The 13,835-nt window shown below is 39.5% G+C and overlaps 1 protein-coding gene across 1 annotated transcript in view; it reads left to right on the top strand.

The window, feature by feature from the left end:
* The window catches only part of LOC124148134, a 47,933-nt gene extending 35,487 nt beyond the window's left edge, over nt 1–12,446 (top strand). Inside the window, exons 10-13 of the mRNA XM_046519096.2 lie at nt 6,543–6,656; nt 7,201–7,314; nt 7,920–8,000; nt 10,287–12,446. Coding sequence (XP_046375052.2) covers nt 6,543–6,656; nt 7,201–7,314; nt 7,920–8,000; nt 10,287–10,453 — 476 coding nt within the window. The 3' untranslated portion in view covers nt 10,454–12,446. The remainder of the gene's footprint in view (nt 1–6,542; nt 6,657–7,200; nt 7,315–7,919; nt 8,001–10,286) is intronic.
* Nucleotides 12,447–13,835: the final 1,389 nt, after the last annotated feature.

The following is a 13,835-nucleotide window of genomic DNA, read 5'->3' on the forward strand; positions in this document are numbered from 1 at the left end:
GTTCCAAAGGTCCAGTTTCAGCGGAGATAACATAGCCCTGCTCCTGAGTGAGGAGTCGTCAAGTAAACCAGTAATTATAAGGTTTGCCAATTTATTATTGACAGACTCATATCTTCCATTCTTGGATTCGATGAAGTGTTTCTTGCAGTTTTTACGTTCTTGATGGGATCTCTCTGTAGCTCCATTTGATGCTGGGAGATATGGCGGCGTAAGCATGTGCTGCTAATTCCCAATATCCCATGTGTTCTGCGTCCAATTCTTCTGAGACATAGTCTCTGTACTTCTGTGGTATAATGACACGTACATGCCAGTGTACACAACCTTCGCCAACAGAAAGCTGAGTTCTTCGCCGGAAGAATATTTGAAGATTGTCATCTGGTACATGATTTGACAATCCGATTGCTGTCAGGTCCAGCACTTTGGACAATTTCTTCTGCCAACACGGATAGGTTGTTCGTGTTGGTGAAGTAGTTAATGTTTGCCTCAAGCGATTTCTTGCCTTTTGTGGTGGGTTAGCTGGATAAGGCGTCCGCACAAGCATGATCCCCTGATTTCTGATACCTGCTTTCATACTGGTTGCCATTAAGACTAGTGCCCATTTCTGTAACCATGTGGCAGCTGGTGTAGTTATTCCGGTCTTCGGCCCTAGTAGTGTTGTGAGAGGCGTGTGATCTGTAATCAATATGAAGTTTCGTCCATATATGTAGTTGTGAAACTTCTAGTTGTCAAATATGATAGACAGGGCTTCTTTTTCCGCCGTGCATAGTTCTGTTCACTGGCAGTCAGTGTTCAAGGTAATGCTTCAACATTGACGTGACATTGATTTTTGGCTGGGTATGAAAGTTGTGATGACGTTGAAATGTCGACGTTGAATCAACATCAGATATCACTTTTTGACACAATGTTGTGCTACAATAGAGAAATGACATTGATTTTTGGTTGGATTTGAAAGCTGTAATATCGACGTTGAATCAACATCAGATATCAATGATGAATTGTGTCAGGGTTTTGGTTGAATAATTGTTGCATTGATACATACAGCTACACAGTAGTATATTATCAGTTCAAATGGACTCCCAAACTCTACTCCTAGTCTGAGTTGCATCTCCTTAGATCCTAGAAGGCGCTGACTAAGGTCCCCGGATCCAATTTCCCCCCACATTTAATTGGGGTGAATGCTGCACTTTGAGAGAGTCCAATGCCACTATTGGTCTGTCAGATACCCACAGGGTTATTTTCATCCACTTTGCGGAGTCTCCAGCCCTTAGTATTTTAAATTTTCGCGAAATCGCGAGATCTCGTCATTCTCCGGACAAAAGACAAGACAGATGACAATGTTCTTAATACTTAATACTAAAATTACAACCTTTACATGAAACAATCAATGTAAAACTACATGCCAAAGTGTCCCTCAACTGAATAAGTGCAATCCATGGCACAATCATATTAAGGGAAACAATCTGTGAGCACCATCCTTAAATTGGCACATCCATCATTTGGCATAACTTAGTCTCTTAGAACATGCCTTGAACGGTCTCCTGATATCGAGTATTTTATGTCAGTTCTGAACACATCGACTTAAGAATCTGGATCTTCCCACAACATGATGATTACAGCATAAAGGCAGCGTTATCTCCCTTGATTCATCAGTCATCTGCTCTCCTTGTCTTGTCGACTAACTAAACAAAATCTTATTAACATATAAATATAACCAATGTTTTTGCCAGAATCACGTCATACACAGTTTATTTCAATTTTTCGTTTGCACAAAAGATGTAGCGTTGAGCATTATTGCAGTATTAACACTGTATCGTTGGATACTAATTAAGACGGCCGCTGATGATGAGGTTCAGAAAGCTGCAAATGGAAACAAATCCTTGTTACGTATACAACTATCCAAATTGTATTAATTAGCACTTACTTCAATCACATGCTATGTTTCAGAACATGTGTACATAGAAACATTCTAAATGTAAAGAAACAACTCCCATCTGTACTTACAACCATAAGGATGAATTAACAGAATGAAATTATTATTGAAATTTAACTTGGAGAATACAGCTAAACTGCGGTACCCAACGCAACAACAGTTGTCAAACTGCAACGCAGGACAGTGCAGACAGGAACACCGACTCGGAACATCCCCTCCAGCAGGCCGCTGGACCAACCCCAAACCATAGCCATAAACACATAGCAAAGGGATGCTTGTTAGGGTAACTCATCAACAAACATTGCCCCCAGCTACCTAGCGTTATTCAAAGAAAGATATCCCCCAGGACCCCACATATAATACAGCACTGCACTAAAGGAAAAAACCGGATACACTTATATGTAATGTTGCATGTAAGTTAGTTGAAAATGCTGCCTGATGTGTCCGTAAAGGTTATTTAGCGGCTATCTGACCTTGTATCCAGCCCTACCAGCGTGTGGATGCAAAAGACCAAACTGATTGACCTGCTCCACTTGTCGATGTCTCATGCTTTGTAGGGGATGGCCAATTGCTGGTAGTGCTGAAAAGTAAAGTAAGAGAAAATCAGCATACATGTGAACATATGGTCTTAAACATACATGACATTAAATTGAGCAAAATGTAATAATGAATTGCTTAAAATATGCATTTACAGCACAATACCATACATTGGGAGGGTGGGAGAATGTTACCCACGTGTAGCTCGCTTTAAAAGTTAGACAGGAAAGGACAACTCGTGCCGATGACCTGAATAACCTATCCAAATGTTTTAGAGGTATCTCCCTTTAAGTTGCTTTTAATTGCCAGTAATAATGATTTTTATCTCAAATGCTTTCAATAAAATATCTTGTTCAGTGAGTATTTGGGATTAAAATATCACCTTCGACATACGTATACATTTTCCGTGTGGAATTGCGTCACTGAACCGTGCTAGTGTCCGATGGTCGTTAGTAGTATAATTTCCGATTCATCATGACTTTATGATTCTTTCTGCCGATACCATGTTTAATTTGGTGCCTTAACAGAAGTTGTAAACCTCTACGACCTGGGTTGTGTTAATAGAAGTCTTATTTGTGTGGGGGCGTGGGGGTGTGTGTTGCCGTGTGCCGTGTGCAGCCACGCGCTGATATGACCATACAACATGACATATAACATGACGTCATAGTGCCGATTGTACGATTCCGATTATATCATGAGCATGTGTTTATGAATCACTTCCAAATAGTGATGATACCAGGTGTTCGCGATGAGCCTGCCCCACCGGTGACACCCGTTACAATCACATGCAAAGACAAATTCAATTGTTCACCTGAAAGTAACACACGGGAAAATATGGTACAAGTCAAAATAGGGAATTGCATCGGACATCATTTTGTCACTGATGCGTCAAATTTGGAAATGTACATGTCCTCCACATGTCTATCATAAATCTTTTTGAAAGTTTCTGGTGTCCCCCGCCGTGATATTGCTGGAATATTGCTTAAAGCGGCGTAAAACCAAACTCACTCACTCTTTTTGAAAGCTTCACTGAGGCCTTGAATGTTGAAACCTTGATCAAACAACTTCTGAGCACGAGTCGTATGACGCTCTTTGAAATCTTTGAAGAAAGAGCATGCTCGGTTGTATCTCAAAAGTTGTGAAATGTAAACACAATAGCATGAAGCTGCTGGAATATTGCACGGGAAGTTGACAATTGGAATGTTGAAGTCACCACTTATAAATAAAAAAAAGAGTGATATAAATCAAAGCAGACAAATATGACGATATTGATTTATTTTCAAAGCGTAGGAATTCATACTTAGACGTGACATCTATCAGGTGATTGTGTAATTTAACAAGGAGTAACGTCAAACAAAGTTCATACGATCTGTCAATGAAGGCAAGAGGAGAAAAGAACTGCATCTGTTTCCAATCAGAGGCGTGGCTTATTTGAGTGTGACCAGTTCAGCTGATCAGAATGCAGGAATGACAATGAACACTACAAAAATAAAGTAATTGTTTTTTAAAATGTCATATCATGTGCCGAACCTAATTGTAATAACTTGAATGATCACATGTTCATAATCGTCTGGGGATTGGGTGTTTCATAATTTTTATAAACATATTGATTTTCATATTCATGATGGGGATAGAGTTATGTAACTTACGTACATTTTAGGGTAGTTATTAAGCGAGTGTGTTTTGAGATGGTAAAAAATCTTGTTTTAGGAAATACATACGCTCTTCAAAAAAAAGAAACGCACAGGTAGTATATAGTTCTTGGAACCTGAAAATCCGGTATATATATTGGATATATGTTAGATGAAAATATTGGTAGCCTGATATTCGACAAACGGTGCGTCAAAACGCAGCCATTGCCGATTTGCAATGTCTTAAACGGCATTGTTTTCACACTTGTTAAAAAATGTCATGGAGGAAAACAGTAAAGCAAAATGCACGTGCAAGTTATGACATTCGTAACTCGTGATAGTGACTATAAAAAGGCAAGCATAAGCCAATAATTTGTCATTCAATTGCCAACATTTTTCAAGTTTGCAAATGCCGAGACTCAGCGCTGCCGATCGGAACATCGCCATATGACGTATCCAAAGAGGGGAATCGGTCAATTCAACGTCTTCCACAGCACCATCTGCCCCCTTTGTGACCGATACACACAGTTCAATTCCACTGCAGACCGTCCAAGAACCTGCCGACCAAGAGTTACCACCCCTGCACAGGATCGCTACTTTCGACTGTTCCACCTACGTCATCGCAATGCCACAGCTACGGAGACTGCAGGACGCATCCCTGGTTTGAGGAGGATATCGGACCAGACTGTCAGGAACCATCTTCGCGAGGCTGGAATCCGACCCAGAAGACCAGTTATCATCGATCCATCGACAGCGACGCTTGCTTTGGTGCCATACTTTACAGCCTTGGAATTTGAGTGTGGTTAAGCGATGAATCACGATTTCTTCTTCACCGGCGGGATGGAAGACATCGTCGTCGAAATGAGCGATTTGCCCCACATTGTGTACGTGATTTCGACAATTTCGGTGTGGGGGGCCATATCCTACACCATGAGATCTGACTTGGTTGTGGTTCAGGGAAATTTGACAGCAAATCGCTACATGAATCAAATTCTTCAACCTCACCTTCTTCCAATCATTGACCGCCAGAGGGAGCTGTTTCAACAGGACAACACTCCACCGCACACAGCTCGTGTCACGGTAGACTACCTTCATAATGTCAACATCATTGACTTACCCTGGCCGACGAGATCTTGAGATCTCAACCCAATGGAACACCTCTGAGATGAACTCGATCGACGTGTACGTCAACCTCAGAACACGCCGCAGACAATCCCACAATCCCAACGCGTTATAAGCAGAATTCCGCAGGACAGAATTCGTACACTTATCCAATCAGTGCCGATGAGATGTAGAGCCGCGATTGCTACCTTGGCACATAGTGTTTATCCCGAAAATGACAAGCATTATCATACATTGTCATTCTTAAATTCTGTCTTCGAATTCAAGGTTCACGGGGATCGGCGCATAAAGGCCAGGTTCACACAGTGCCGATTATGGCTCCCGTTTTGAGATCAGGCAGCGAAAAAGTGAAAAAGTCGGATAACTGTCCTCATTTATGCATATCATTGTCTGAACGCAGTCGCATACGTTTGTAACAGAGTCCTACGGATCGGGAAAGGTCCAGAGAGGTCGGCCAAGCACTCTCGACAGTATGGTGAGTCCCGTAACATTCGGGTCCCGTAACATCCTTGCCTTTCGCGGCAATCCATCGGTCCGCCTGCTAGAGTAACTGCCCTTTATCAAAGTCTTTTACCTCAGTCTATAAGACGTCACGATTGTGTGGAGTCTGCCTGCCCTGCCATAACGTTACGAAGTGCAGTAAGATGTATAAAAATCAACCAAATATATCTCCAAAGTTTCCAAAACTTCTAAAATGCCTCAGTTACGTCCAAGTTAGACACTGACCGAGTATCTTTGACTATTGTTTTAATAATGATAATGATAGTGATAACAATTATCCCTGTAGTTTTTCCAGATAATTGACTCGATCGTCGATTGACAAGGTCGACGCCATTTGAAAATGTTAATAGAAATACATTCCTGACCTTTCATATTTGCATCTTTATCCGTATACGACCCCCACGGATACCGTTTGTATCCGCTGGCTTTATCCTGCCGAAAAATGTACCCATTATATGATATATGTTGTTTATATTCTAGAATTGTTTTGATTTGTATGACTCACGGTTGTGTCCGTTATCGCTGCCACAATCCGATTGGATCCAATCCCGGAATGGCTACGTTTATAATCCCTGGCTTGTAACCAACAGTCCCACCACATTAATCTGATACAGCATTCACTCGTTTAGTCGAGACACAAGTTGGATGCTACACTTAACGTGTGTGTGGTTGAAAGTTAGGTGGCAAATTCATATCGATATTATTTGCTGCTGTATATGCATTTTTACTGAATAAGGATATTTAACTAGGTCAAAATCGAAATTACTTTATGTCTCATATGGTTGGTAAACTGTTTATATTTACCACTGACTGTTTTGAAGATATCGACGAGTGTGCCAGCAATCCATGCGTCAACAGCGGTACCTGTGTAGACGGGGTAAATGGGTTCATCTGCAGTTGCCCCGTTGGTATCAGCGGAACTATCTGTGAAATAGGTAAATTCATTATCATCCTAGGTCATAATTTCGATAACTGAATGCATAAGTGAAATTGATAATTAAAAATAGATATCGATTGCATGGTAACACGTGGATAGCTTTGTAATATTTCAGACAGGTATGTATTATTTGAGATTGATTTCTATTACATTGGACATAATTATGTTATTTTTTATAGATGTTTATAGAATAAGTTAATTCTGGGTTTGGTCTGAAATAACTGTATTTAAAGTTTGTAGTGTCCCGTCATTGAAGTATTATCTTTACATGTTGTGGAAGTAACAGTAATTATAATGTCTGTACAACATGTGATCGTGGTAAAATAATAACAATAACATAATAGAACAACCATTAAAAAGGTTTACTTTTTGTGTGAAAAGTACGTATATCACTGGGTATTAACATGTCACCAGAGTAATAAAATTGTATTTAATTAAATAATCATATATTACGTTTTTGTAGCATATGATCAGTATCTACATTTCCTTAGGTGGCAACATAAACCATATTTTTTCATTGTTTCACAATCTCTGTTTCTAAGGAGGTGATCCATGTGCTGCCATTCCCTGCCAGAACAATGCCACGTGCACACAGACGTCTGTTGGCTTCAACTGCTCCTGTCCGCTGGGTTTTGTGGGTCAAACCTGTCAGACAGGTGCAGTCCCGTTAGAATTAGTTCCCTTTTTGTGAAGATGTTAATGTTTGAGTTAATATGTTTTCTTAATGCCATTATGTCAGTCTTCAAAGGGCCTGACATATCATTGTGAGAGGAAAGGCTAAAGTGTCCCAAACACTGTCATAGTCCAGAAAGAATACATGATAATAATCCTTTTTTGAGGTGATTCTGTCCATGGGATTAATACTTTCAAGAAGATGGCCTCTGTAACAATTTCCTCGCAGTGGAAACACTTTACATGCCGTTTTTAGATGTCATAGAATATCAGACACAGACTATATTTGAGTACCAAGGATCGCCAAGATCTATTGAGGTGGAATACAGGTTCCAGAACATGCAGGTGCAGGTAGGTAGGTAGGTAGGTAGGTGGGTAGGCAGGTAGGTAGGTAGGTAGGTAGGTAGTTTGGTAAAGAAGCAATCAGGAGTGTCCATGGCAACCATGACGTGGAAAGTGTAGAGCTGGTGAATGATGCTTTGGGAGATGTGTGTTGGCCATTCAATGGTTTACTAGAGAGATAATGGATCATTGTGGCAATACTGTGGCGTGGCACTTTCTTGAAATATCATTGACGTATTTCTTTTAGATACTTACATCCGACAAACAACCCCCGACACTGTCCTTCCGGCAAACATCGAGGCATTCTATAAACAGGCGGAGAACGTTTGTAAGTAATCTGGATTATGATGATAAATAGCATACTACAACCTGAGATTGCATATATCCAAGTTATATAAAATATTTCGAATTGTAACAAAATCAAAATTTTGTAGCTGTTGACAAAAACATGATTTGATGTAAAAGAGAACAGAACAGACTTTCCTACAATAACAATTGCTGGTTTACATATGGCACGTGGCATCAATTGTGCTCCCCTTCTTGCTGATCTGTTCGTTTATGCCTATGAATCGGACTCATCCGACTGGTCAAGTGAAAACAAGGCGAAAAGAGGTAATAAGGTTTAAGTTAAGCTTCAGGTATATCGAGGATCTAATATTGTTAAAAAACCTCCAAATAGCCAATTCCCTTCCACTGATTTACCCAACCGGACCAGAAATATAGAAGACCAGTGAGACCGCCTTGTCTGTTGCACCTTTAGATCTATGCATAAAGATTCAAAGTGACGAAAATCTTTCCATGAGACTGTATGGGCAAGAGGGATGACTTCAACTTTCCAACAGTCAACATGCCCTTCATGTCGCGCAATATTGCAGCAGCTCCAGCCTTTTGTGCCTTTTGACCGCACGAGCGCCGTCAAAGGTGGCGCGTTCGGTTGAGGTGTTTTTCGGTACCTGTTCCTGGGCAGTCATATTCCAAATACCCATTTTCCACTTGTTATCGCTTTTTTTAGGAAAATACAAATTGCCAACCTATACTTTCTTTTGCCGCTTAGTTTAATTTTCATAACTCTTTTCCTTTTAGGCTCAATGAAATCGGTTTTGGCATAATCGAGACTGTTGTTTTTCTGGCGTTGACGTTTTATAAATTTACATGCGAACATTGGGAGTGTAAACATGATCAGTGTTATTTAGTGCAACGTGTCAATATATCGTACGGACAAGTCAAAATGGCGATTGTTCGTTACATGTAGCATCCACCAACCACATTATGTTTATTACATACAGGGCCATCGAATAAGGATGCGTGAAAACTACATGTGAAGGTCGAAGCATCGTGCAGCATGTGCACAAGCGACGTGTATTAAGTACATTCTTCTCAATGTCCTAAGCTTTTTACTTTGATGGTGAAACATAAATTGAAAAGATTAGTTGTAAGCAAAACGTGTCGTTCCATGAAATGTGAACAAACTGTTCCTGCTCTGAAGTGTACCCACAGGCAAATGTTATTGTGTGAAGAGTGTGTGGGTGAGTGGGTGAGTGGGTGAGTGGGTGGGTGAGTTCTCTTGGCGTTCTGTTGGGTAGAGTGAGTGAGTGAGTGAGTGAGTGAGTGAGTCAAGGTTTATAGTCACACCGGCAATATTTCAGCCATATCGTGACTAAATCAAGGTTATGTATTAATGATACATAAAAATGAACTATAAAACCTGTCGAAGAAGGACAGTCAAAGAACTAGATCATTACAGACGTAGGTTTAAAACTAGCATGTCACCATTAACATTGAACTATTCATAACAATACAAATAAAAATGGGTTAGAGACCACCACCAACCAAAGTTAGGCCGCCATACTAGGGATCATGGTCTGTTGGATAGAGCATGCGAGTTGTGAGTGAGTTGGGTTTCACGCCGCTTTTAAAAGTATTTCAGTTTAATCATGGTGACTAGGGCTCAATGTGGGAAAAAGCCCGAAGTGATTCAGGTATCATACTGTTACCACTATGGTGAAATTCACGAGCACCAGTATGGTGCTGACAAAACATAATCGGAGAGGGCCGGGATTCGAACCAACAAACAGGTTTCTGGCGTGCCCGAGGGATAACTAACGGAATGGGTCAGAACTGCTCGAGAGGTCACTATGATTTGAGTTCTTCTTGTAGCCGTTATGGCACCCCAGATCCTAATGCCATAACCTCAAAAGCTACCAAGAACGTACGGAGTGACATAACGTTCACCTAGACGCCTGTGGACACGAGTCCTCAACAGTGACGAAGTGCTTTTCCGACCACCGTTTTGTCAGTTTCAGTTTCAGTTTCAGTTTTATTTCTCTGAAAAACCACCAACGGTGGTCAACGCAAGTGTTGCCTGCCCCACTAGAGATGTCCAGATTGATATTCTGTCGCCAGATAGGCCTCCGGGATGGTGGGCAGCCAAGTGCTGACTTGCTTAAATAGCTAATGTCTATGTCAACTGTGCAGGTTTATTCTGAATTTGTTCTCTTTGTCACAGATACCGATATGCATACAAGCATTCACCAAACAAAAACGAGTGTGAGCATGAACGGTTGATAGCATTAAACTTAACTAATAACTTAACATCAACTAATTTTGTTTCCAGCTCATGGAGAGACGCGGTTTTGGCGTGGGACAGTTTCGGCCGCTCGGTACATGACCGATGAGCTTGAGTACCTGGAAGACTGCCTTGTCCTATGCAAACAGGACGTTCTCTGTTCGGCTGTGCTCTACACAGTGTCCGGTTCGGGGAAATGCGTTCGACTTCAGTGACTTACTCTGGTTTATTTAAGTAGACTGTAAAAGCTACGTTAAAAAGGTCATTTAAAACGACTGTGTAAACAAATAATAAATTCCTGTCTTCTTTCAAACCGATTTGTTGGACCAGAACGTACATTGATAACATTGAAAATCGTCTTAACATTGACTCTTATTTCATTACACCTGTACATGTGAATATGGAGAAACTGGATGCAAGACGCATGGCACTGTTCAGCAGTATGGCTAATGTGCAAGCATTTCCAAACAAAAACTTTTGTGCGATTGGACAAAATAAAAAAACCCAAATAACTTTGCATGTCATCCTCTCCTACACACAAATCAGTTCATGATAAAGACTGATTTCTAACCTTTCGATCTTTGTAAAGGCTTTCTATTTTTCGAGGCCACTCATCTAATTAATGAGAAGCTTTCCCCACATTGTTTATGTATTTTGGCTAGTATTACATCAGCCGTTTCATGAAAGAAACTGTCGCTTTACTGGCTGATACACTGAGGAAAGTATCGACATACATACTAGTACCTCAAATCCAACTATTAGCGAGTAAATACTTATTGACAAAGGAAACTATTGCTTTAAATTTAAAACCGAACTGTTATACGTGTATTTAAGTGTTTGTCTTGCACGTCCGTTATTCCTGTAAGAGTAACTATTCAATATTAAGTTGTATATATTGTATTGTTGTACTGTATTCTGGACAAACATCATCTCCCTAACTGTTTTATGAATCAATATACGTTTGAACAGATTATTCATATTTGTGGTGCATTGTTGCATCACCTTTTTATAGGAAGGAAGTTTTAAGGTGAACGTAAGCGCGGGAGGTAGTGGGACTGAGATATGATATTGAGATATGGATGCGATAGTGTTTGCTGTATATACACAGTTTTAATCTGCATGATAATGTGCAACACATTACTTGTTTTTATTGTTATTGTTTATATTTATGTTTAATGTACAACCTTTGATTGTGTCCATTTAATACCTTTCAAGATTCACATTTATGTTATATGATCCTATATTTGTTGTGCACATAGAATATACCCGTCTTAGTTTTGTGCGTTCACGACTTTGATAAATATAGGTTAAACGTCTCTTTGTAATCAGTACTGATTGGTTCCATCATTCACCCTGTATTTGATTTCACATATTTTAGATTCCATATTGATATTTGATTTTAAAATTGTATTCCTAAGTACATTATTCTTAATTTCGTTGAAATTACCATTTTTAAGTCATGTTGTTTTTTACTTTATAATGTGTAACTCTTTGTTATTTAACGTTGTTTGTGTAAGTGCTATCAATTTGTGGTGATTTAATAAATATTTGACTACTTTACCCTTGCCATTGTTTGTGTAGGTGCTATCAATTTGTGGTGATTAAATAAATATTTGAATACTTTACCCTAGCCATAGTTTGTGTAAGCGCTATCAATTTGTGGTGATTTAATAAATATTTGAATACTTTACCCTAGCCATTGTTTGTGTAAGCGCTATCAATTTGTGGTGATTAAATAAATATTTGAATACTTTACCCTAGCCATTGTTTGTGTAAGCGCTATCAATTTGTGGTGATTAAATAAATATGTGAATACTTTACCCTAGCCATTATTTGTGTAAGCTCTACCAATTTGTGGTGATTTAATAAATATTTGAATACTTTACCCTAGCCATTGTTTATGTAAGCGCTATCAATTTGTGGTGATTTAATAAATATTTGAATACTTTACCCTAGCCATTGTTTGTGTAAGCGCTATCAATTTGTGGTGATTTAATAAATATTTGAATACTTTACCCTAGCCATTGTTTGTGTAAGCGCTATCAATTTGTGGTGATTTAATAAATATTTGAATACTTTACCCTAGCCATAGTTTGTGTAAGCGCTATCAATTTGTGGTGATTTAATAAATATTTGAATACTTTACCCTAGCCATAGTTTGTGTAAGCGCTATCAATTTGTGGTGATTTAATAAATATTTGAATACTTTACCCTAGCCATTGTTTGTGTAAGTACATAGATTTGAGTGTGTGTTTATATACAGCCATAGCAGTAGTTCAAGAAGTGAGTGAGTAATTGTCGTTCAATGCCGCAGTTGTTTGTGTTTTTAAATAAATATTTGTTTTGTTTAAAGCCGCATTCAGCAATATTCCGGCTATTAATAATGGAGTCGGGGCCAGACATCCTAGTAATTTGATATCATGAGCATCGATCCAATCTGGATACGATGACATGCATCAACCAAGTCAGCGAGCCTGACCATCCGACCCCGTTAGTCGCCTCTTACGACAAGATCTGTTTGTTTGTTGTTTAACGCCGCATCTAGCAATGTTACAGCTATATGACGGCGGTCTGTAGGTAATCGAGTCTGGACCAGACAATCCAGTGATTGAAATCATGCGCATCGATCCACGCAATTGGGATCAATGACATGCATCAACCAAGTCAGCGAGCCTGACCACCCAATCTCTTGAGTCGCCTCTTACGACAAGCATAGTCACCTTTTACGGCAAGCATGGGTTGCTGAAGACATATTCTACCCCGGATTTTCACGGGTCTTAATAAAATAGAATTACGGTTCTGTCTCTGAAATTATATTCAATTTTCATGATATTTACTCATGTGTATCCCAAGTATACAACAATAGTAACTTAAAGAGATGTATAATTGATTGCAATTGACTTGACCTATGAATACGATATTTCCCGTCCTCATTTTATACAATTACAAAGAAACATTTACAAAGGAAGGCTTCTGACAGGTTTCTCACACATTCTGGGAGACTATATGTGAGAGTAAAATAATTAGTTCAGTTGATTAGACATCGTCATATAGAGTTTAACTTAAATATAGTTAAAAACGGTGATAGGTCACGCGCACTTAAGGTCCAATACTATTCACTTCACAATAAACACTACAATGTGTGAAGCCCATTTCTGGTGTCCCCCGCCGTGATATTGCTGGAATATTGCTAAAAGCGGCGTAAAACCATACTCACTCACTCACTCACTCACAATAAACACACATCAAATTTTAATGTAATATGGTATTTTTCGAAATTCGCATATGAACTACTGCCACCCAACAGTGAAGAGTATGGGGTTCTTCATTGTAGACATCGATGAGTGTTCTGTAATTCCCTGTCATAATATTATGAGGGCAGGTAGGTGGATGGTGTCAACTTCTGCACCTGCATTTACGTTGATGGCTACACCGCGGAGGAATGCCAGAGTGGTGTGTTTGGGATAGCATCACGAAATAAATAAGATAAATACTTTATATTTTTAAATACTCGTAACCCTTTAGTCAAACTTGTATAATTATGACTAGCCCTTTCGGGCAAGGTATTCTGACTTGTGTTTCATAAATCGGACACGT

This window comes from Haliotis rufescens, unplaced genomic scaffold, assembly GCF_023055435.1.
Source record: "Haliotis rufescens isolate VD_foot unplaced genomic scaffold, xgHalRufe1.0.p SCAF_7, whole genome shotgun sequence".
NCBI lineage: Eukaryota > Metazoa > Mollusca > Gastropoda > Lepetellida > Haliotidae > Haliotis > Haliotis rufescens.